The 23,268-nt window shown below is 37.5% G+C and overlaps 1 protein-coding gene across 1 annotated transcript in view; it reads right to left on the reverse strand.

Moving 5' to 3' along the window:
* Nucleotides 1-23,268, reverse strand: part of CNTN5 (contactin 5) — a 1,333,698-nt gene that overhangs the window by 82,347 nt on the left and 1,228,083 nt on the right. Inside the window, exons 17-18 of the mRNA XM_031653895.1 lie at nt 16,964-17,122; nt 1,940-2,089 (exon numbers count right to left, since the gene is read on the reverse strand). Coding sequence (XP_031509755.1) covers nt 1,940-2,089; nt 16,964-17,122 — 309 coding nt within the window. The remainder of the gene's footprint in view (nt 1-1,939; nt 2,090-16,963; nt 17,123-23,268) is intronic.

A 23,268-nucleotide genomic window follows, 5' to 3' on the forward strand; every position in this document is an offset into this window, starting at 1 on the left:
GGTCCGCCAGAGCAGAAGCTATGATGAGGCCTCCCAAGGCTCCCGAGGGTGCTGTGCATGCAGGTGTGGCCATACTGAGGCCCTCGGAGAGGCCAGCAGACTAAGGTGTTGCTCAGGGCGGACTGGCCCCATCTGATGGGCAAAATTGCCTTACAGAGTTCAGGACAGACAGAAAGTTCCCCTAGGGCTAAAGTCTCCTATGGAGCAAGTCGGACCTAGGGGGATGGTCGTCCCATGCTCCACTACAGATGCTCTTGCACCAAACCCTCTGTGCTCCACATCAGCTGGCTTGCAGCTCCTACCACTTCTCTATGCAGCTCTCCCTGCCAAGTCCAGAGTCCGTGGTGGTCTAGGGGGTCTCCTTCTGCTGGGGTTCCAGAGGCCTGTAGCAAGACTGGGTTGCTCCTTGCCAGTTCAACTCACCAATTCCCCCAGAGCTGTTGGGGGCTAGAAATAAGTCTGGGTGTGCTGTAGCCCCGCATAGGGTTCCCAACTTTCTCCCCCAATCAGCCCAGTCTCTGTGTCTTCCCTCTGTCCACTCTCAGTGCCTTCCCTGTGAAGATCTGTTAGGAGCACGCCAGTCCTCTGGGTCCCTCAGTAGGAGCTGTTCCATTTATCTGAGTCTAGTGGGCCATCTTGGGATTTGTTTTCTTTTTTTTCCCTCCCTCCCTTCCTCCATTCTCCTTCCTTCCTAGAGAGCTACAATACGTTTTAGAGAAAAAGTCAACTGTTTTGATAGTTTATTTTAATGATTATGAGCTTTGTTCAATTTGTTAGAGGTCAAAAGTCATACTTTTGGTTCAGTTCTATAACTATAATACACAATGGACACAGTTAATTCTTCGTCTTGTATGTACATGCGTATCTGACCTATGTACTGGTGTGCGTAGGGGGCTATAAAGGAAAAAATTGTTCCCTTTACAAATATGACATGTTGAGTACCAGTACCAGACACTGTTCTAGGTTTCAATGTAGGGCAGTGAACCTATATGACAAATCTTCATTTTCAGTGTACTTTTATTTGAGACTCATGTATTATCACTGAGCATAAAACATTAGCATTTGTTATTTTTTCCTCCCTGTACCTATCCCTGATCCTCCTCTTTCTATTGTTTTCATATTGTTCTTATCAACACTATTAATGTTTGTGTTCCCCTAAGTAAATGTGTAACCAGACACTTTCTTAATATACAATATTAGGGGGACATAAAAGATAGACCTCAATGAGACTTTGTCCAATGTCATAAAAAATCTACACAGAAAATTTCTGTATTCCTTATTTCTTTACTTTTCTGCTCCTTCCATGTGATAAGCAAGATATCTTAAAATTCAAATAGAGCTGTTAATTCCTCCGTCATTAGAAACATTTTATCAGATGTGCTTTTTCTAAAAGATGAGAATAATGTAATGTTTTTAAAGTCAAGGAGCAGATTGGTATTTATTTTACAAATAAACTTCAAGAAGGCAGTAGGTCAAGGAAGGACTATATTTACTTTTTGCAAAGTGTAATTTATATGGGTTTGGTGGTGAAGGGTAACATAAAAGAGTTCTAAGGAAGTACACTGTAATTCAAGTAAAGTATCACTGGAGAAAAAGAAGGGGAGCAGATTTATTCTGAATCTTAAGGGTATGCTATATTGAATGAGTATATTATTAGAAGAATAAATGAACTACTTCAGTTTCATGGTAACCTGAAGATCAGTGCAAGGATTGGGAGAAAATTTAAGCATTTAGATGGTTGTATTTGTGGAAACAAGGAGAAAAAGTTCTGAGAACAAATAAAATGAAATAATTAAAGAAAATAATTTTATGATGTTTAGGTAAATGAATCAGGACAAATTATGCTAAGGCAAGCAGTGGAGCAATCATGGTGAATTCACCTCACTTTCAAGACGATTAGAAGCATACCAAATCCAATCTGACTATTCCAAATGTTTACCTGCTTCATTTGTGCGGATCATTCGAGATGGGGTGCTTGGATCTCCTGTCCCAATAGGGTTGGTGGCCACCACTCGAAATTCGTATTCCACCCAGGGATTTAGGTCCACAGCCATGGCTGACTCCATGTCCCCTGTTATGATTTCTGGCACTATAGAAAGGAAGGAAATTTCATGTCATTAGGAGGACTGGAAAAATGCTACAAATGGCAATCAAGAGTATTAATGCTACTGACAGAATCAGCAGGCTAAAGCATATTTCCTCACAACACGTGGTCATGGTGTCACCTCCAGTGTCATTAGTAAAATGAAAATCAATCTTCAGGGAGTAAGCACTTGCATATGTCAAAGTTTGTTGGAGTTAATTAAAACTCTTTCATTTTATCTTTACACAAAACTTGCCATTATGTACACTAATAATTATTTCATCAATCCCTCAGCCCCAGATAAGGGGCCAATTAGAACTATAATTTAAACAGTTTTCTTTCCATTTCTAGGAAATTTCTTGAGCAGTTTGCTCTCCATGTTTAGTCACTTGGTAAGTCCAAGCAGCAAATTAACAATATATCTGTTTAATTTAAAAAACACAGTTTGTGATATCTGAGTAGAAACACTGAATTCTTCTTAGAGTGACTTTTGTACTACATTTAAATTTTTGTCAGGGCATAACATTGTTTGTCAGTACAGTTACCATTGGTGAAGTGTTTATACATGGCATACATGCTTCGTTTTGGACTGCTTTTCTTGTTCACTCATCTCTGCTGTCTAGGAAATGTTTCTAAACATTTGTTACAGGAGTGAAAAGGCAGTATGTGGAGAATCTCCCTTGCAGCATGCAAAGATCCTCTGGATTTATATCAGTCTTGGATTTCTTTGTAGGCATGGCAGTAGAGCCGGGATGGGAGTTTGGGATCTTGATTTGAGGACTCAATTCTATTTTACCACAGCAAGGTGGAATGAAATCGCCTTGAATTTTCCATGAAAATCTCTTCTGAAAGGTACCAAAAGAATGTTACCAAATAAGTAGCTCTGTGAAAGGTGAATGCTCAGAGCATAGGCAGCGTGAGCTGCCGGACAAATCTCACAGCACTGCAGAGCTGCTGTGTTTTCTTAAAGCAGTGACAGGAAGACGTGGGAAAACAAAAACAGTCTGTCCCCTCTTGCTGCACTGGCAACTGAGCAGTACGCTTGGAGTCTAAAAGGTGGGTGAGGGAAAGGCCACTGTCAGACCACAGCTTGGCGAAATGTCAAGCTATGCTTGACAAACATACAAAAGAGAAGAGATTTCCAGATAATGCTCAGCCTTCTGTAGCCCAGAGCCTACACTGTATCACTAATACTTGCATTGGGAGCACCAGGACTTAACATCACTGTTTAATTTACTTATATTTATGTAAGTCATCTCATGTAACTCCAGACATCTGGACCATGCTCATCCCTTTTATTCTAATCTCCAGAGAATTCTGCCACTTTTCTCTTCTGCCCAGCTCATATCTCTTCCTAATTCTTGAAGTTCTTCCACTGTGACACTTGGAATTTATGGTCTGTCATTAGCAAAATCCCCTGTATACTTAATCTCCTCTCTGGGCATATCTACAACTTTTTACTCCAATAGAAACTAATAAATTTTACCCTTATTAAGGGGTGGACCTCTTAAGATATCATGGAGAAAAAGAACTAGCCCTTTTTTCCTCTCTCTCCCACATCTCTAATGGATGTTTCCCATCAGCATACAAGCATGCGGATGTTTTTCTCTGAAAAACAAAACCAAGATCTCAACATTTCCTCTCCTTCCAGCCTTCACTCAGTTTCTCTGATTCTTTTGAGAGTTGTTTGTGCTATTACTTACTGTCTGCAATTATTTTTCTTCCATTCTCTCTTGAACCCATGCCAGTCAGACTCTTACCTCCAGTTTTCCATCACACTGGCTTCTGTCAAGATTACCAATGAATGGTCTCTGTTACTGAAACCTTAAGGCCAGATCTCTGTTACTCATCTTACTTGAACTATCATCATCCTTTGACACAGTTGATCATCCTTTGAAATACTTTTCGAAACTTAACTTCTGGTTCTCTCCCACCTGATTATGCCTTCTCAGTCTCCACTGCTGATTTCTTTTTGTCTTCCTGATGCAACTTGGCGCTACGATTTTCCATTTTCTTACTCCATGGTGATTTATCCAGCCTCAGGGTTTTAGATACCCTCTCTGCTGATAACTCTAATATTTTTAATGAACCTCTTCTCTACATTTCAGACTCATATGTTCAATGGCATATTATTAATAGACATTACTATTTGAATCGATTTCTGCAGTATTCTTATCCAGGGAATGACAATTGCTTTCTTACAGATGTTGTATCCCAAATCTTCAGGCCATCCTGGACTCCTTTCTTTCTCCCCTGTCCCACTCCAATCCATTATAAAATTATGGCATCTGTGACTTCAAACTATGTTGATATCTCCACTTATCTTGGCAGAAAAATTTCTTGGAAGAGTTGTCTATATTAATTTTTTTCCTATTGTCTCTGGAACTCATTCTTGTCAGACTTTGATGCCGATGGCCTACCATCACATCAAAACTGCTATTATCAAGGTTACCAATCCGACCTCCATATAGCTAGAACTAATGATCACTTCTCAGTCTTCATTTTACTTGACATCTTGGTAGCATCTGACACAGCTCATTAGGCCTTTTTCTTCGATAGGCTTTATTCCTTTGTTTTCCATGGCATGACATTATTTTGGTTTTCCTTTTACCTCAATGATTGCTTTCATTCTGCCTCCTTTGGATGGCTGTCTTCTCCACAACTTCTTACTGTTACAGTGCTCCAGGGCGTGATTTTCATACTGTTTCTTCTTTATTTTATACTTACTTTCTTGGAGGTGACATAGAGTCTCATATTTTAAAATATTATATGACAATAATTTTCTAATTTATAACTTTATGCTAAACCTCTCACTTAAACAGCATACTTATATACCCAGATGCCTACCTGAAATCTCATTTGGATGTCTAACAGATATATCAAACTTAACATGTCTCAAATTGAATTCTTTATCTCATTGCTACCCAATCTGTTCCAATTATGAAGGTTTCTCAGGCTTCTCCATGTCACCTAATGATAACTCCATCCTTAAGTTGGTTAGGTCAAAAATCTTGTAGTTTTCCTTGAATTCTTTTTCTCTCATACTGTTTACATCCAGTTTGTTGCAAATGCTGTGGGTTTTAGCTTCCAAATAGTTTCAAATTCTGACCACTTTTATGACCTCTGTCATAAAAGCATCAGTGACCTGTGTCACCACCAAGCTTCTGTCACATTGAAGCACCATCATCTCTCCACCATAATAATAGCTTCCTAAATAGTTTAGTCACTCTTCACTTATCCTTCCCGTAAGTCTATTTTTAACATAGCTTGAATGACTATATTAAAACTTAAGACTTAGAAGAGCAATCCTCCAATGTCTCATTTCTCAAAGGGTGAAAACCCAAGTAATGTATGATCTGGTCTTGCCAATATCTCTCAAAGCTCATCTACCTTTCTCCCTAAAACTCATTCTGCTCCTGCCTCACTGATCTTCTAATGCTCTTGCGTATCATGCTCCTAATACTTTTGCTCTAGTTGCTCCTTATACCTGGGCTGCCTCCCCCATACCTCCTATAAAATGTACACAAATATACCTTCTCAGCAAGGCATACCCCGACCACTCTATTTCAAAGTGCAAGCTTCCTGCAATGGACTAAATGTGTCCTCTCAAAATTCATATATTAAAGTCCTAACCCCTAATGTGGCTGTTATTTGGTGATAGAGCTTCTAAGGAAATAATTAAGGTTAAATGATGTGGTAAGAGTGGGGCTGTGATCTTAGTGTCCTTATAGGATGAGACATAAGAGCTCTCTCTCACTTTGTGTGTGTGTGTGTGTGTGTGTGTGTCATCCATGTGAGAACACAGTCAGAAAGCAACTTGATGTTGGAACTCCAAACCTCTAGAACTGTAATAAAGTAAATTTCTGTTGTTTAATCCACTCAGTCCATGGAATTTTGTTATAGCAGCCTGAGGTGACTAATACACTGACCCTGATCATAGTACTTCTGATTCCTCTTACTGCATATAATTTATTTTTCCCCCCATAGTACTCATCAACTTCTAAGAATTTACTTGCTTATTATGTTCTCTGTTTATTGTTTATCTTCACCTATAAGAATACAATCTTCACAAGGGCAAGGATTTATTTATTTGGTGTTGTTCATGTACCTAGAACACCTGATATGCCGCATGTGCCTAGAACACTTCCTAAAAGGTGCTTGGTAAATTTTTACTAAATGAATGAGAGTTCAAATTGCCTGGTGTGAACAGAATTGGCAATATTAATTAATTCTGCTTGAATCTTGATGTAATTAGTATAAGCTTTAATATACATATAAAAATAGTCTTCCTTCGAAAGCTATGCATATTTATATCCTCTTAGTCATAACTACAGACTTTAAAGACTCCCTTTCCAAGCCCATATCCTTTCCACCACCCGTCATTCCTCTCTTTAAAGTGAAAAAAAAAAGATTTGGAAATTCTAAATTCCCTGTTACTTGTAAGAGATATAAAATAATTATAAGTATTAATTGAAGGTATTATTATTTTTGGTGAAACAAAATGCAATATGAAAGAAAGTAAAAACTTTCTTTTTTATACAATTAGGATTTTGATTTGAAATGCAATATTGTGGAGATGAAGAATAATGGAGGATTTATACCAAAATAAGTATTTTAAAAGTCTTGCAGTATCTTTTCATAAATATATTATTTCCGGAACTTTAGGGACAAGTTGGTTTCAAAGAAAACATTGTGCATCAGAGAGAACATGACAGCAACTAAAGACAGTGGAAGACCTTATATTGACTTAGGGGAAGCATCTTATTGAAATGCCTTTCCAAACAAAAGAATCACATCCAAGACTATTTATTTTGAGACAAGATCTTATTCTGTTGTCCAGACTGGTCTCAATCTCCTGGCCCTAAGTGATCCTCCCACCTCAGGATGTCTCAAAGTGCTGAGGTCACAAGTATGTGCCACCCAAACTCAGCCACCAATTTAATTAATAAAATACCAAATAAATCTGTTCAGTTGAAAAATGGAACCAGTCTGTGCAAAAATACCCGCAGTAGAAGACATATCCACTGATAAAAGAATATTTAAGAAGCATATCTGAGTTAAGTAAACAAAGACCAATGAATTCTGTGATTATAAGCAATTTGATATTCCTAGGTAGACATAATCAAAAATTACGTCAGCTAATGCTTCTCAGTAGTATAAAAAAGAAAGTCAGGTTTCTAAATCAAAAGCCATTTGCTTGAGTGGAAAAGAGGTCTGCAAGTGAAATGATCTATTTGTTATGGCTCTTTGCATACTTTTTTCAAAATAAATACATTATTCTTATTTACATTTGAGTCTCATTTGCAGGAGGCAGTATTCATATGTTAATTCCAAGATGTGCTCAGCTAGAGGGTTCATGTGGAACCTCTGACTTCATTTTCCACAAATGAGAAACTCATTATTTTTTATGCTCATTTTGGTGTATTTTAAATGCTTTTCAAATAGTAGATTATTAATTGCATTAATTGTATCAGCAAGGTTAAACTCCAGATTCATTTTTTTTTTCTAATGGATATTGTTAAATTGGAGTTTATTTTGACTGAAATTAATTTAGAATGAGGGAGCAACTATGAAACCAAAAGGCCCATGACCAGTGGAGCTGGTGTGGTTCCAGAGAGACTTATTTCCCCATCATAGGCGTGAAAGAAACGATGAGAATGAGCATGGTACTAAAACCAGGAAGCATCTAAAAGACCTATTTTGGAGCATGTAAATCTTGTGGACAGCTCTTCATCAGGCTTGCCCTGAGGACAGCATGCCTCTGCCAATAGGTGCAATTAATGGTGCGTTTTGGAGAAATGAGTTAGAAGAGGACACATCTAGTGAGAGCCCTAGCACCATGAAGGGTAAATACAATTGATCACTTGCAGAAATCTTTTTCTGAAGGAAAACTTTTTTATAAGTACAGCACAATTGCAGGGTTTTTAGAAGTGTTGTTCTTGCTGAATTGAATTAAAAAAGAACTCTGAAAAATATCACCATCAAAAAGTGGGCAAAGGATATGAACAGACACTTCTCAAAAAAAGACATTTGTGTGACCAACAAACATATATAAAAAAAGCTCAACCCATCACTGATCATTAGAGAAATGCAAATCAAAACTACAATGAGATACCATCTCATGCCAGTCAGAATGGTGGTTACTAAATAGTCAAGAAAAAACAGATGTTGGTGAGGCTGTGGAGAAATAGGAACACTTTTACACTGTTGGTGGGAATGTAAATTAGCTCGACTCTTGGGGAAGATAGTGTGGTGATTCCTCAAGGATCTAGAAACAGAAATACCATTTGACCCAGCAATCCATTACTGGGTATATACCCAGTGGAATACAAATCATTCTACTATAAAGATACATGCACACGTATGTTTATTGCAGCACTATTTACATTAGTAGAGACATGGAACCAACCCAAATGCCCATAAATAATAGACTGGGTAAAGGAAATGTGACACATATACACCATGGAGTATTATGTAGTCATGAAAAAGGAATGAGTTCATGTTCTTTGCCAGGGCATGGATGAAACTGGAAGTCATCATCCTCAACAAACTAACACAGAAATAGAAAACCAAACACCACATGTTCTCACTCATAAGTGGGAGCTGAAAAATAAGGACACATGGACACAGGGAGAGAAATAACACACACTGGGACCTGTCAGGGAATGAGGGGAGGGGAGAGCATCAGGAGCATCAGGACAAACAGCTAATACATGTGGGGCTTAAAACCTACATGACAGGTTGATAGGCACAGCAAACCACCATGGCACACATATACCTATGTAACAAACCTGCACATTCTGCACATGTATCCCAGAACTTAAAGTAAAATAAAAATTTAAAAATATTTCTAGCATTCAAATAATATTAGAAAGATGCAACTTTATAGTAGGGACTTCTAAAACAAACACAAAAATGACATTTAATTCAAATGCCTAAATCCTCCACAGACACATGAATATGTATGTTTTTATATACACACACACATATATGTGTGTGTGTGTGTGTGTGTGTGTGTGTGTGTATATATATATATAAACATATGTATATATAAACAAGTAAAAACAGGTGAACTGAGAAAACCATAGGCGAGAATCAGAACATAAGTGTAACTAGCAAAGCATGGATGTAGCAGGTAGAAGATATGTACTGGATTGCTATGGGCATAGGATGAGTAATAAAACATACATGTATTGCAATGTATCCACAAGGAAAACTTCTCCAAAAGTAAGTTGCATGGGTAGTGTGGCAAGAGCAGATAGGGAGCATGGCTGTAGGCAAGAGGATGGGTTAGGTGAGTGCACAACACCAGATCTGAAGTTGAGGTCATTTCCTGGCTGCAGAGCCAAAGATTTATGCTGTCACACTCAGAATAAGATTGAAGCACAGGGTTGAAGGTTATAAGAATTGCTGAGTAAATCTGCTCATGTGGTTTCAATGTGTCCTGCCTGAATTAACTACCATACCTAGAGATTCCCCAATTTTGGGGTCTTAAAGGTATCACAGGGTTATAATGGATCCAGGAATGAGGCTGTTATGAGCAATTATCTATAATACTAAATAAATATGTATATGTGCATAATAAATATGTTTATAGACACTATAATGATCAAACTGAGGTCTAACTTAATGCAGGAGCCTAAATATCAAATAAATTGTGAATTAAATTCTGCATATAGGTAAACAAATTTTCTCTTTCTGATATTACGATGTTTCATACAAAAACTCAAATTTCATTTACCTATACAATAAAATGAACCATTTTACCCTCATAATATTCTGGTTGAGTTTTAAGGTTATTGCACTCAAATATTTTACTGATTTCTATATTTAATTTCTAAATAGGTCAATAGAGGTCATTAGACTTTAAAACAAAAACACAGTTGTTACTCAGTATGGACAATTGCTTCTAAAGATTCTCTTCTGTAGCCTTACTGTATAATTTTCAAATACCAATATGTTTAATAAGTGTCTAATAACTATCAAGTAAGTGTGATTTTACATATCCCTGCTGGACAGCCACATTTGGAGAGATATGGGAAATTGTAAAATGAAAAGAAAATGATTAGAGATGAAAAAATTTTTAAAATAATGCAACTATAATGCAAACATCTTGGAAGCAGGCATTAAAACGATGTGCAGTGTAATTTTATATTAGATTTTCTTTTTTTATTATATTTTAAGTTCTGGGATACATTCGCAGAACGGGCAGGTTTGTTACATAGGTATACACATGCCATGGTGGTTAGCTCCACTCATCAACCTGTCATCTACATTAGGTATTTCTCCTAATGCTATATCTCCCCTAAGCCCCCACTCCCTGGCAGGCCCCAGTGTGTGATATTCCCTTCCCTGTGTCAATGTGTTCTCCTTCATCAACTCCCACTTATGAGTGAGAACAAGCGGTGTTTGGTTTTCTGTTCCTGTGTTAGTTTGCTGAGAATGATGGTTTCCAGCTTCATCCATGTCCCTGCAAAGGACATTAACTCATTCGTTTTTATGGCTTCATAGTATTCCATGGCATATATGTGCCACATTTTCTTTATCCAGGCTATCACTGATGGCCATTTGGGTTGGTTCCAAGTCTTTGCTATTGTGAATAGTGCTGCAGTAAACATACGTGTGTATGTGTCTTTATAGTACAATGATTTATAATCCTCTGGATATATACCCAGTAATGGGATTGCTGGGTTAAATGATATTTCTGATTCTGTATCCTTGAGGAATCGCCACACTGTCTTCCACAATGGTTGAACTGATTGAACTAATTGTGGTGGGAGTGTAAACTCCCACCAACAGTGTAAAAGCATTCCTATTTCTCCACATCCTCTCCAGCATCTGTTGTTTCCTGACTTTTTAGTGATCACCATTCTAACTGGCATGAGGTGGTATCTCATTGTGGTTTTGATTTACATTTCCCTAATGACCAGTTATGATGAGCTTTTTTTTCATACGATTGTTGGCTGCATAAATGTCGTCTTTTGGAGAAGTATCTGTTCACATCCTTTGCCCACTTTTTGATGGGGTTTTTTTTTTTGTTTTGTTTTTGTTTTTTCGTTTTGTTTTGTTTTTTGTCAATTTGTTTAAGTTCTTTGTAGATTCTGGATACTAGCCCTTTGTCAGATGGATAGATTGCAAAAATTTTCTCCCATTCTGTAGGTTGGCTATTCACTATGATGAAAGTTTCTTTCACTGTGCAGAAGATCTTTAGTTTAATTAGATCCCATTAGTCAATTTTGACTTTTGTTGCCATTGCTTTTGGCAATGAAGTTTTTGCCCATGCCTATGTCCTGAATGGTATTGCCTGGGTTTTCTTCTAGGGTTTTTATGGTTTTAGGTCTTACATTTAAGTCTTTAATCCATCTTGAATTAATTTTTGTCTAAGGTGTAAGGAAGGGATCCAGTTTCTACATATGGCTAGCCAGTTTTCCCAGCACTATTTATTAAATACGGAATCCTTTCCCTATTTCTTGTTTTGTCAGGTTTGTCAAATATCAGATGGTTGTAGATGTGTGGTGTTATTTCTAAGACCTCTGTTCTGCTCCATTGGTCTATATATCTGTTTTATTACCAGTACCATGCTGTTTTGGTTACTGTAGCCTAACAGTAGAGTTTCAGGTCAGGTAGTGTGATGCTTCCAGGTTCGTTCTTTTTGCTTAGGATTGTCTTGGCTACGCAGGCTCTTTTTTGGTTCCATATGAAATTTAAAGTAGTTTTCTATAATTCTGTGAAGAAAGTCAATGGTAGCTTGATGGGGACAGCATTGAATCTATTAATTACTTTGGGCAGTATGGCCATTTTCATGATACTGATTCCTCCTATCCAAGAGCATGGAATGTTTTTCCATTTGTTTGTGTACTCTGTTATTTCCTGGAGCAGTAGTTTGTAGTTCTCTTTGAAGAGGTCCTTCACATCCCTTGTAAGTTGTATTCCTAGGTATTTTATTCTATTTGTGGCAATTGTGAATGGGAATTCACTCATGATTTGGCTCTCTGTTTGTCTATTATTGGTATATACGAATGCTTGTAATTTTTGCAAATTGATTTTGTGTCCTGAGACTTTGCTGAATTTGCTTATCAGCTTAAGGAGGTTTTGGGCTGAGACAGTGGGGTTTTCTAAATATACAATCATGTCATGTGCAAACAAGGGACAATTTTACTTCCTCTCTTCCTATTTGAATACCTTTTATTTCTTTCTCTTGCCTGATTGCCCTGGCCAAAACTTTCGATACTATGTTGAGTAGGAATGATGAGGGAGGGCATCCTTGTCTTGTGCCGGTTTTCAAAGGGAATGCTTCCATTTTTTGCCCATTTAGTATGATATTAGCTGAGTGTTTATCCTAAATAACTCTTCCTATTTTGAGATATGTTCCATCAGTACCTATTTTATTGAGAGTTTTTACCATGAAGGGTTGTTGAATTTTATTAAAGTCCTTTTGTGCATCTATTGAGGTAATCATTTGGTTTTTGTCATTGATTCTGTTTATGCGATGGATTATGTTTATTGATTTGCATATGTTGAACCAGCCTTGAATAACAGGGATGAAGCTGACTTGATCATTTTGGATAAGCTTTTTAATGTGCTGCTGTATTCGATTTACCAGTATTTTATTGAGGATTCTTCCATTGATATTCATCAGGGATACTGGCCTGAAATTTTCTTTTTTTTGTTGTGCCTCTGCCAGGTTTTGGTATCAGGATGATATTAACCTTGTAAAATGAGTTAGGGAGGAGTCCCTCTTTTTCTAATGTTTGGAATAGTTTCAGAAAGAATGGTACCAGCTCCTCTTTGTACCTCTGGGAGAAATAGGCTATGAATCTTTCTGGTCCTGGGCTTCTTTGGTTGCTAGGCTATTAATTACTTCCTCAATTTCAGAACTTGTTACTGGTCTATTCAGGGATTCAAATTCTTCTTGGTTTATTCTTAAGAAGGTATAGTTTTGGAGTTTATCCATTTCTTCTAGATTTTCTAGTTTATTTGCACAGAGGTGTTTACAGTATTCTCTGATGGTAGTTTGTATTTCTGTGAGATCAGTGGTGATATCCCCTTTATCATTTTTACTGTGTCTATTTGATTCTTCTCTCTTTTCTTCTTTAGTATTTTGGCTAGTGGTCTATCTATTTGGTTAATCTTTTCAAAACACCAGCTCCTGGATTCATTGATTTTTTGAAGGGGTTTTTGTTTCTCTATCCCCTTCATTTCTACTGTGGTTTTAGTTATTTCTTGTCTTCTGCTAGCTTTTGAATTTGTTTGCTCTTGCTTCTCTAGTTCTTTTAATTGTGATTTTAGGGTGTCGATTTTAGATATTTCCCCCTTTCTCCTGTGGGCATTTAGTGCTATAAATTTCCTTCTAAACAATGCTTTAGCTGTGTCCCAGAGATTCTGGTATGTTGTCTCTTTGTTCTCATTGATTTCAAAGAACTTATTTATTTCTGCCTTAATTTCATTATTTACTCAGTAGTCATTCAGGAGCAAGTTGTTCAGTTTCCATGTAGTTGTGTGATTTTGAATGAGTTTCTTAATCCTGAGTTCTAGTTTGATTGCACTATGGTGTGAGAGACTGTTTGTTATTACTTCCATTATTTTGCATTTGCTGAGGAGTGTTTTACCTCCAATTATGTGGTCAATTTTAGAATAAGTGCGATGTGATGCTGAGAAAAATGCATATTTGTTGATTTGGGGTGGAGAGTTCTGTAGATGTTTATTAGGTCTGCTTGGTCCAGAGCTGAGTTCAAGTCCTGAATATCCTTGTTAATTTTCTGTCTTGTTCCTCTGTCTAATATTGATAGTGGGGTGTTAAAGTCTCCCACTATTATTGTGTGGGAGTCTAAGTCTCTTTGTAGGTCTCTAAGAACTTGCTTTATGAATCTGGGTGCTCCTGTATTGGGTGCATATATATTTAGGATAGTTAGCTCTTCTTTTTGCATTGATCCCTTTACCATTATATAATGCCCTTCTTTGTCTTTTTTGATCTTTGTTGGTTTAAAGTCTGTTTTATCAGAGACTAGAATTGCAACCTCTGCTTTTTTTGCTTTTCATTTGGTTGGTAAATCGTTCTCTATCCCTTTATTTTGAGCCTATGTGTGTCTTTGCACGTGAGATGGGTCTCCTGAATATAGCACACTGATGGGTCTTGACTCTTTATCCAACTTGTCAGTCTGTGTCTTTTAATTGGGGCATTTAGCCCATTTATATTTAAGGTTAATATTGTTATGTGTGAATTTGATCCTGTCATTATGATGTTAGCTGGTTATTTTGCCTGTTAGTTGATTCAGTTTCTTCATAGTGTCGGTGGTCTTTACAATTTGGTATGTTTTTGCAGTGGCTGTATCTGTTTTTCCTTTCCATATTGAGTGCTTCCTTCAGGATCTCTTGTAAGGCAGGCCTGGTGGGGACAACATCTCCCAGCATTTGCTTATCTGTAAAGGATTTTATTTCTCCTCTTATAAAGCTTAGTTTGGCTGGATAGGAAATACTGGGTTTAAAATTCTTTAAGAATGTTGAATATTGGTCCCCCCTGTCTTCTGGCTTGTAGGGTTTCTGCAGAGAGATCCCTTGTTAGACTGATAGGATTCTCTTTCTGGGTAACTCGACCTTTCTCTCTGGCTGCCCATAACATTTTTTCCTTCATTTCAACCTTAGTGAATCTGATGATTATGTGTCTTGGGCTTTCTCTTCTCGAGGAGTATCTTTGTGGTATTCTCTCTATTTCCTGAATTTGAATGTTGGCCTGTCTTGCTAGGTTGGGGAAGTTCTCCTAGATAATATCCTGAAGAGTGTTTTACAACTTGGTTCCCTTCTCCCTGTCACTTTCAGGTACACCAATCAAACGTATGTTTGGTCTTTTCACATAGTCCTATATTTGTTGGAGGCTTTGTTCGTTCCTTTTCATTCTTTTTTCTCTAATCTTGTCTACATACTTTATTTCATTAAGTTGATCTTCAATTTTTGATATCCTTTCTTCGGCTTGATTGATTTGGCTATTGATACTTGTTTATGCTTCACAAAGTCCTCGTGCTGTGTTTTTCAGTTTCATCAGGTCATTTATGTTCTTCTCTAAACTGGTTATTTTAGTTAGTAATTCATCTAACCTTTTTTCAAGGTCCTTAGCTTCCTTGCATTGGGTTAGAACATGCTCCTTTAGCTTGGAGGAGTTTGTTATTACCCACCTTCTGATGTCTACTTCTGTTAATTCGTGATATTCATTCTCCATCCAGTTTTGTTCCCGTGTTGGCGAGGAGTTGTGATCCTTTGGAGGAAAAGAGGTGTGCTGGTTTTTGGAATTTTCAGCCTTTTTGTGCTGTTTTTTCCTCATCTTTGTGGATTTATCTATCTTTGGTCTTTGGACCTTCAGATGGGGTTTCTATGTGGACATCCTTTTTGTTAATGTTGATGCTATTTCTTTCTGTTTGTTGGTTTTCCTTCTAACAGTCAGGTCCCTCTGCTGCAGGTCTGCTGGAGTTTGCTGGAGGTCCACTCCAGACCTAGTTTGCCTGGGCATCACCAGTAGAGGGTGCAGGACAGCAAAGATTGATGCCTGTTTCTTCCTCTGGAAGCTTAGTCCCAGAGGGGCACTGCCAGATGCCAGCCAGAGCTCTCCTTTATGAGGTGTCAGTCACAACACCCTACTGGGAGTTGTGTCCCAGTCAGGAGGCACATGACTCTATCCTCAGTAATGGTGGACACCCCTCTCCTGACCAAGCTCAAGCATCCCAGGTCAACTTCAGACTGTTAAGAATTTCAAGCCAGTGGATCCTATAGCTTGCTGGGCTCTGTGGGGGTGGGATCTGCCGAGCTAGACCACTTGGCTCTCTGGCTTCAGCCCCTTTCTAGGAGAGTGAATGGTTCTGTCTCACTAGCGTTCCAGGAGCCACTGGGGTATGAAAACACACTCCTGCAACTAGCTCGGTGTCTGCCCAAATGGCTGCCCAGTTTTCTGCTTGAAACCCAGGGCCCTGGTGCTATAGACCCCTGAGGGAATCTCCTAGTCTGTGGGTTGTGAAGACTCTGGGTAAAGTGTAGTATCTGGGCTGGTGTGCACTGTTCCTCATGGCACAGTCCCTCACGGCTTCCCTTGGCTAAGGGAGGGAGTTCTCTGATCCCTTATGCTTTCTGGGTGAGGCAATGCCCCACCCTGCTTCAGCTTGCCCTCCATGGGCTGCACCCACTGTCTAATCAGTCCCAGTGAGATGAGCTTAGTACCTCAGTTGGAAATGCAGAAATCACCCACCTTCTGCGTTAATCTCATTGGGAACTACAGACCAGAGCTGTTCCTATTCACCCATCTTGCCAGCCACTAGATTTTCTTTTTATAAATAAAACAGATGTATGACTAGAAAGGAGTAGCACAAGGAACTGAGCTAATGAAATTGATCTATATCCAGATTGTCTCGGTGGTTACTTGAGTCTGCATAATAAAATTTCATAGAATCTCGTATAAGTATACACTAAAACAATTGCATATCAAAACTAGTGAGATCCTAATAAGGTCTGAAACTTAGTTAACATCAATTCACTAACATCATCTCCTGATTTGGTAATTGTACTATGGTTATGTAAGACTTTTATCATGGCAGGAAGCTGGGGAATGGATCCACAGGAACTCTGTACTATTTTTGCAACTTCTATGTGAGTTTAAGGTTATTTCAACAAACAAATAAGCCAACATGATACGGTCCCTCTTTGGGAACTGAAAAGAGGAAAGCAAGGTACCTTGCTCTTCTTAGGTTCATAAAAAGTAGCAAAGAGTTGTCAATATTGTAATAAATAATGAAGAGATTTCAGAATCCAAAGAAGATCCTAGTAAGAACTTAGCCAAATATGGCTTATGAGATAGAAGACCACTCTGGTTATATCTGATGTTGCATTAGTGCCTCTTACCTGTCTTTACTGTTTGCCAGCCCAGCGAAAATGGGCTGCGAGCTTGAAGGTTGTAGGAGGAGATTGGGCTGTGGTTGTCAGCTGCTGGGCTCCAGGATAGTGTGGCTGTACTTTCGGTGATTTCCTCAACAATTACTATCCCAGGTGGGCCTGGGGGACCTATAGGTCAAAGGCAATGGATAAAGTTAAGCACAGAGTATTATCAGGAGCCATGAGAAATTATATTTCCAATATGTAGCCCATCAAACTATGTAATCATCTTAATGAAATATGAATTTAGTAATGAAAATTGACAACAAAAATCATGGATGCAAGTTGGAGTCTAGGATTTCTGGGGGAAACTTAATTGTAGATTTGATTTCTTTCTGATACTTTGTGCCCAGAGGCAGTTACCAATTAGCATTATATTTTATAGAAAAAGAAAAAAATAATGAGAAACAAATACAAAGATGTGAATGCCAATATCAAATGCAGCTGCTGAAATCAATCACAGTTTACAGAGGCAGCAACAGAAAATCACAGGCAATGCTATCAGAGAAAAAGAAAATCTCATCCTTACTAAAATACTACAAGTGGATAGAGCTAATGTTCATGTTCAGAGAACATACCATATACAAGCCCTCTGATGTGTACTATCAAGTACACATAGCTTAGACTCTAACAAGGGAGATACAAAAGGTTCTGAAATAATGATAGTATAGACAAGGTAAGGACATATGCCAGACATGAGGCATATATAAAGTTCTGTAGGGAGTTCAAAGGAGACTGTGATCTGTGATTAGCTTCCTTTTTTTCTTGGAGTGGGGAAGTCATGAGTAAAAGAGGATTAATTCCCTTTTGATTATGAAAGAATGGTATAGAATAGTATTGACTAATCTGTGTGCATACGGACTTCATCTTTAAGAGCCAATTATAATCAGATTTGAGGAGAAATGTGCCATTATATTTTTATTTCTAGTGGTGATTTTGAATAGTATTTTAAAAATGCACAGCTATTTATATTTTAGTGGCTACAAAGCAATGCCAGTTCTTTCAGTCCATTGTATGGACAATTAAAGTTACAATAATGCTTTATTTTGAATGTCAAAAACTTAAGTATTTTAAGTATTTTCTGAGTTGGTCTTTATGTAGCAAGTGCTATGTGGATTTGTTGATTAAGAGATATGAGCCAAACGCCAAGGAATGGTTGCATGCTGAACAGATGGAGGAGTTGGTGAAGACTTTTGAATACAGAATATCAACAATACAGGTTCAGTAAGATGGAGAAAAAGTTTAAAAGCCTCACTGGGGCAAATTACATTTTTAGAAAATAAGGAATAAAATGTTTTTTTGTTTGTTTGTTTTTTTAAATCAAGGCTGAGAAGAACCACCAGCAGATGCAAGATACTAAAGATATAGAAGATAGAGACTATTCTATCAGGAAGGTGACCGAAAGTTGGGATTGTGGGCAAAGGTCTAGAGAGCAATCTTGAGAAGAAATGACAATTTTTTCCTCTAAGTTAAATGAAGGAAGAAACAGCAAAATAACTAAAGTTTTCGAGATGGTAAGGGGAAAAGTTGAGAGAGCTCATTTTGGAAGGTACTCATTTTTTTAAACTTAAGAATATAAGACTGTCTACAAAAGTTAGGGTGATTGGGGGAAATTAGATTGGGGGCTGGAGGATAACAGGAAAGTTTTGGAATAGCACATGATAAAAGTGGAAGGATGCAATGAAGAGAAAATACAAAGATTCTAGAATAGTACTAGAGTTCAAGTTTGGTTAGACGGTATCATTTTGAAGTGAAACTGACCAATTCAGTAAAGATAGGAAAGTCAGGACCAAGACCAGGAAAGTAGTCAGTAGCACCCATTCAGGCTTGGGAGTTTGTAATTCTGATATTTTTTATCATCAAATATGACAATGCTGTGAGTAACCGTGGAGTCAAGTCAGATGAAGCCAGAATGGGGCTGACAGACTAGAATAAAAGAAGGGAGTCGAGGAGACTGGATTGTTATGGGAGGAAAATATAAGAGTAAGAATGGTGTTGCAAGAGAAAATTGACAGATTTGTGAATTTAGATGTAGCGTGGTTTTTGAGTAAGAAGTTGGTTTTTGTTTATCTAAAGCAAACTTGAGCATATTATTACAGGGTTGATAAGGTGTAGGATTTATGAAAAAATATGTCTATTGCATCACCCAGTATCAATGTTGAAGCCATTAAAATAGTGTCTAAGGATAGGGTAAAGAAAATAAATGAGATCCAGGTGTTGAAGAAGGTGTCTAACAAGTTTTTAGACTGTGGTGACAGATAAGTGGAGGAGCATCTACAATACATTATAATGATATAATAGTGAGAAAATACTAACTATAATAATACTAATAGCTGTGATAATCTCACTGTATTGTACTGTATTAAGGCGCTAAGTGTTTGCAAACATTAAATTGTTCATTTACTTCTTCGTCACTGTGAGGTGGGCATTGTTATCCCCATTTCATAGAGGAAGTAACGGAATCTCAAAGAGATTACTTAGAAAGTTATTTAGTCGATAACCTTATATGTTAAGTTTTATGGTAGGCACTGGGTATCAGAGAGTTCATTCTAATGAGAAGTTATTTGCTCAAGTCACTGCTACGGAACAGCACAGCTGAGAGTTAAATTTGGATGTGATTGTAAATCCTAATTTGTGGAAAGAAGCAAGGAGTACACAGACATTTACTGTTTTCACTGTTAATTTAGAAAGTATCTTCAACTGAAAAAAGGACAGAAGGAGAAAACGTATGTGTTAGGGAAAGCCACACTTTATGTGGTAGAGATGGAGATGGCATTTGAAGAAAGCATTAATCACTTTGAGTCTGTATGTGTATAAGGTGGCCACCATTACTTCCTTTACTTCCTGAACATGTAATCCATTCTGTCATTGAAAGATGGAGTCAATTTTTTCACCTCCTTAAATCTGGGCTGGCTTGTGACTGTTTCACCCAGTAAACAACGGTACAAATAACTGTATGAATTTTGAGTTGAGGATAAGCTTTGCATCTTTACCACAGGTTTCCTGGAATGCTTGTTATAGGAAAAGACAGTTGTCAGTCCAATTACATGGAAATTGCCATTCTGTGAAGAAGTCCAAGTTAGCCATTTAGAGAAGTCTGTGGAGAGAGAGCTCCAAATTGCCTCTAGCTATTCCAGCTATTCTAGCCATCCAAGCCCAGGCACCAGACATGTCAGTGAAGAGGCCTTCAGATCAGACCCTCATTAGGGAAAGAACAGTCTCTTCACTAAATGGTTTTGGAAAAATTGGATGTCCACATGCAGAAGGCTCAAACTAGACTTCCCACCTCTCACCTCATACAAAAATCAATTAAAATGGATCAAAGAGCTAACTATAAGACCAGAAACAATAAAACTACTAGAAAAAAATGTAGAGGAAGTGCTTCAGGACCTTGGGTTTTGGAAAAGATTTTATGAATAAGATCTCGAAAGCACAGGCAACAAAAGCAAAAATAAACAAATAGGATTATACCAAACTAAAAAGCTCCTCACAGCAAATGAAATAATCAACAGAATGAAAGGACAACTTGCAGAATGGAAGAAAATGTTTGCAGACTATTCACATGAAAGGGGATTAATATCCAGAATATACAAGGAACTCAAACATCTCAACAGCAAATAGACAAACAATGCTATTAAAAAGCAGTCATATCCGAAAAGACATTTATCAAAAGAAGACGCACAAATGACCAACAGATATATGAAAGAAATGGTCAGCATCACTGATAATTAGGGAAATGCAAATCAAAACCACCGTGAGGTATCATCTCACCCCAGTTAGGATGGCTATCATCAAAAGGACAAAAATAACGATTGCTGGTGAGAATGTGGAGAAGAAGGGAGTCTTATACACTGTTGGTGGGAATGTAAACCAGTACAGCCACTATGGAGAACAGTACAGAGGATCCTCAAAAAACTGCAAAGAGGGCCGGGCGCGGTGGCTCAAGCCTGTAATCCCAGCACTTTGGGAGGCCGAGACGGGCATATCATGAGGTGAGGAGATCGAGACCATCCTGGCTAACATGGTGAAACCCCGTCTCTACTAAAAAAATACGAAAAAAAAACTAGCCGGGCGAGGTGGCGGGCACCTGTAGTCCCAGCTACTCCGGAGGCTGAGGCGGGAGAATGGCGTAAACCCGGGAGGCGGAGCTTGCAGTGAGCCAAGATCGCGCCACTGTACTCCAGCCTGGGCGACAGAGCGAGACTCCGTCTCAAAAAACAAACAAACAAACAAACAAACAAAAAAATCAAAAGAAAAAACTGCAAAGAGAACTGTCATGTGTTCCAGCAATCCCACTATTGTGCATTTATCCAAAGAAGAGGAAGTCAGTGTATCAGAGACATCTTTACGCTTGTGTTTATTGCAGCATTATTCACAATAGGCAAGACATGGAATCAACCTAGGAGTCCAACAACAGATGAATGTATAAAGCAAATGTGATATATATACACCATGGAATACTATTCAGCCATAAAAAGAATGTAATTCTGTCATTTGTGGCAACATGGATGGAACTGGAGGACATTATGCTAAGTAAAATAAGCCAGGAAGAGAAAGTTAAACACCACATGTTCTCACTTATATGTGAAAGCTGAAAAGAGGATCTCATAGAAGTAGAAAGGATAGAGGACACTAGAAACTGGGAAGGGGAAGGGGGAGAATAGCATAGGGAGAGATTTGTTAAAGGATACAAAAATACAGCTAGACAGGAGGAATAAGTTCTAGGGCTACAGACCACTGTAAGATGACTATAGTTAACAATATCCATAGTTTTAAATAGCAAGAATGAGGATATTGAATGTTTCCAACACAAATGATAAATGTTTGAGATGATGAATATGCTAATTACCTTGATCTGATTGCTGTACAGTATATGTATCAAAGCATCACTATGTACATCCTGAATGCATACAATTATTATTTGTGAATTAAAAAAATAAACAAAAGAAGCTTTCAGATGGCTCCAGCTTCAGCCAGCAACTACATGAGAAAATCGAGCAAGAATTGCCTGGCCTGTCAGCTGCTAAAATCATGAGACAAAATAACAGATTGATGTTTTGAGCTAATAAATTTTGGGGCAGCAATGGCTAACTGGGACTTGCTTAAAGAGTATTTTCATCAGTATGAAACTCTGTCAGGAGGACCCTCAACTATTATGAAAAAGACTTGAAATTTAGCTAATATGTCTATATAGGAATAATTGCCAATAAAGTCATTTATTAAGCTCTTCTATGTTGTTACGTTTGTTCTGTTTCATTCCCTCCATTCTATTTATTCACCTCTTCAAAGAGCACTTAACAACCACCTATGTGTAAGGCCCAATGGGAGACACTGTGGAAGACAACTCTTTGTTAATTTAAATAAAATAATTTGCCTCTCAGAGTATTAAAGTTCTATGAAAATGTTTAAATTAGCCCTCTTAAAGAAGGGTATATTGCTTTCATAATAGGTAATAATTAATCTAAATAATTTTTAAACCTTCAGCTGGAACAAAAAATATAATTTACAACATAATAAATCCTCTTTGTTCTTTTTGATATTTGTCTGCTTGCCCAAATATGGTTCTTAGAAAATAAATAGTGACAGGGACAAAGATTTATATACCCAAGATACTGACTGAGGCTGTGTAATTATTTATAATTATAAACCATTGTAAACAACAAATTGCTCAATAATCATGTAATGTTTAAATTCCAAATTCTTATCCTGAAATATTAGTCAGCCATTAAAGTGCCTATTTATTCTTCTGTAACTTCCACTTGTCTGAACATCCAACATGGTGCATGATATACATTAGACCCTCAATAAATATTTGTAGAGGGAAAGATGAAGAGAGGGAAAAAAGGAAGGAAAAATAAATAACGGAAGAAAGGATAGTGGAGTTATATTTTGAGTGTGGAATTAACAAGTAAAAGAATGTTTTAAAATATGATAATGATATCAGAGATGAAATTTAAGTTTCTTTTTTGTTAAATCAAAATATATTTGGGTTAACAGGCTTTTTTTTCATCCAAGTTTAGGGTGGTAATAAAAATGACAGACTAGCTCCATGAATGAAGAAAATCATCCTTTCATATGATTTAATAATAAGGGTCATCATTATTGGAAACTGAGACCGTTATAGCCTATGGACAGCTAACTTTTCTAAATAATGGTAAATCTGAAATATTTTTATGAATATATTAACATACAGATGTTCTGAATATTTGGCAGTGTGATTTACCTTCTAAGAGAGATTAAACAAAATTTTAACTGTAAAAAGGTGAAAATAGGAT

This window comes from Papio anubis, chromosome 12 (assembly GCF_008728515.1).
Source record: "Papio anubis isolate 15944 chromosome 12, Panubis1.0, whole genome shotgun sequence".
NCBI classification, from domain to species: domain Eukaryota; kingdom Metazoa; phylum Chordata; class Mammalia; order Primates; family Cercopithecidae; genus Papio; species Papio anubis.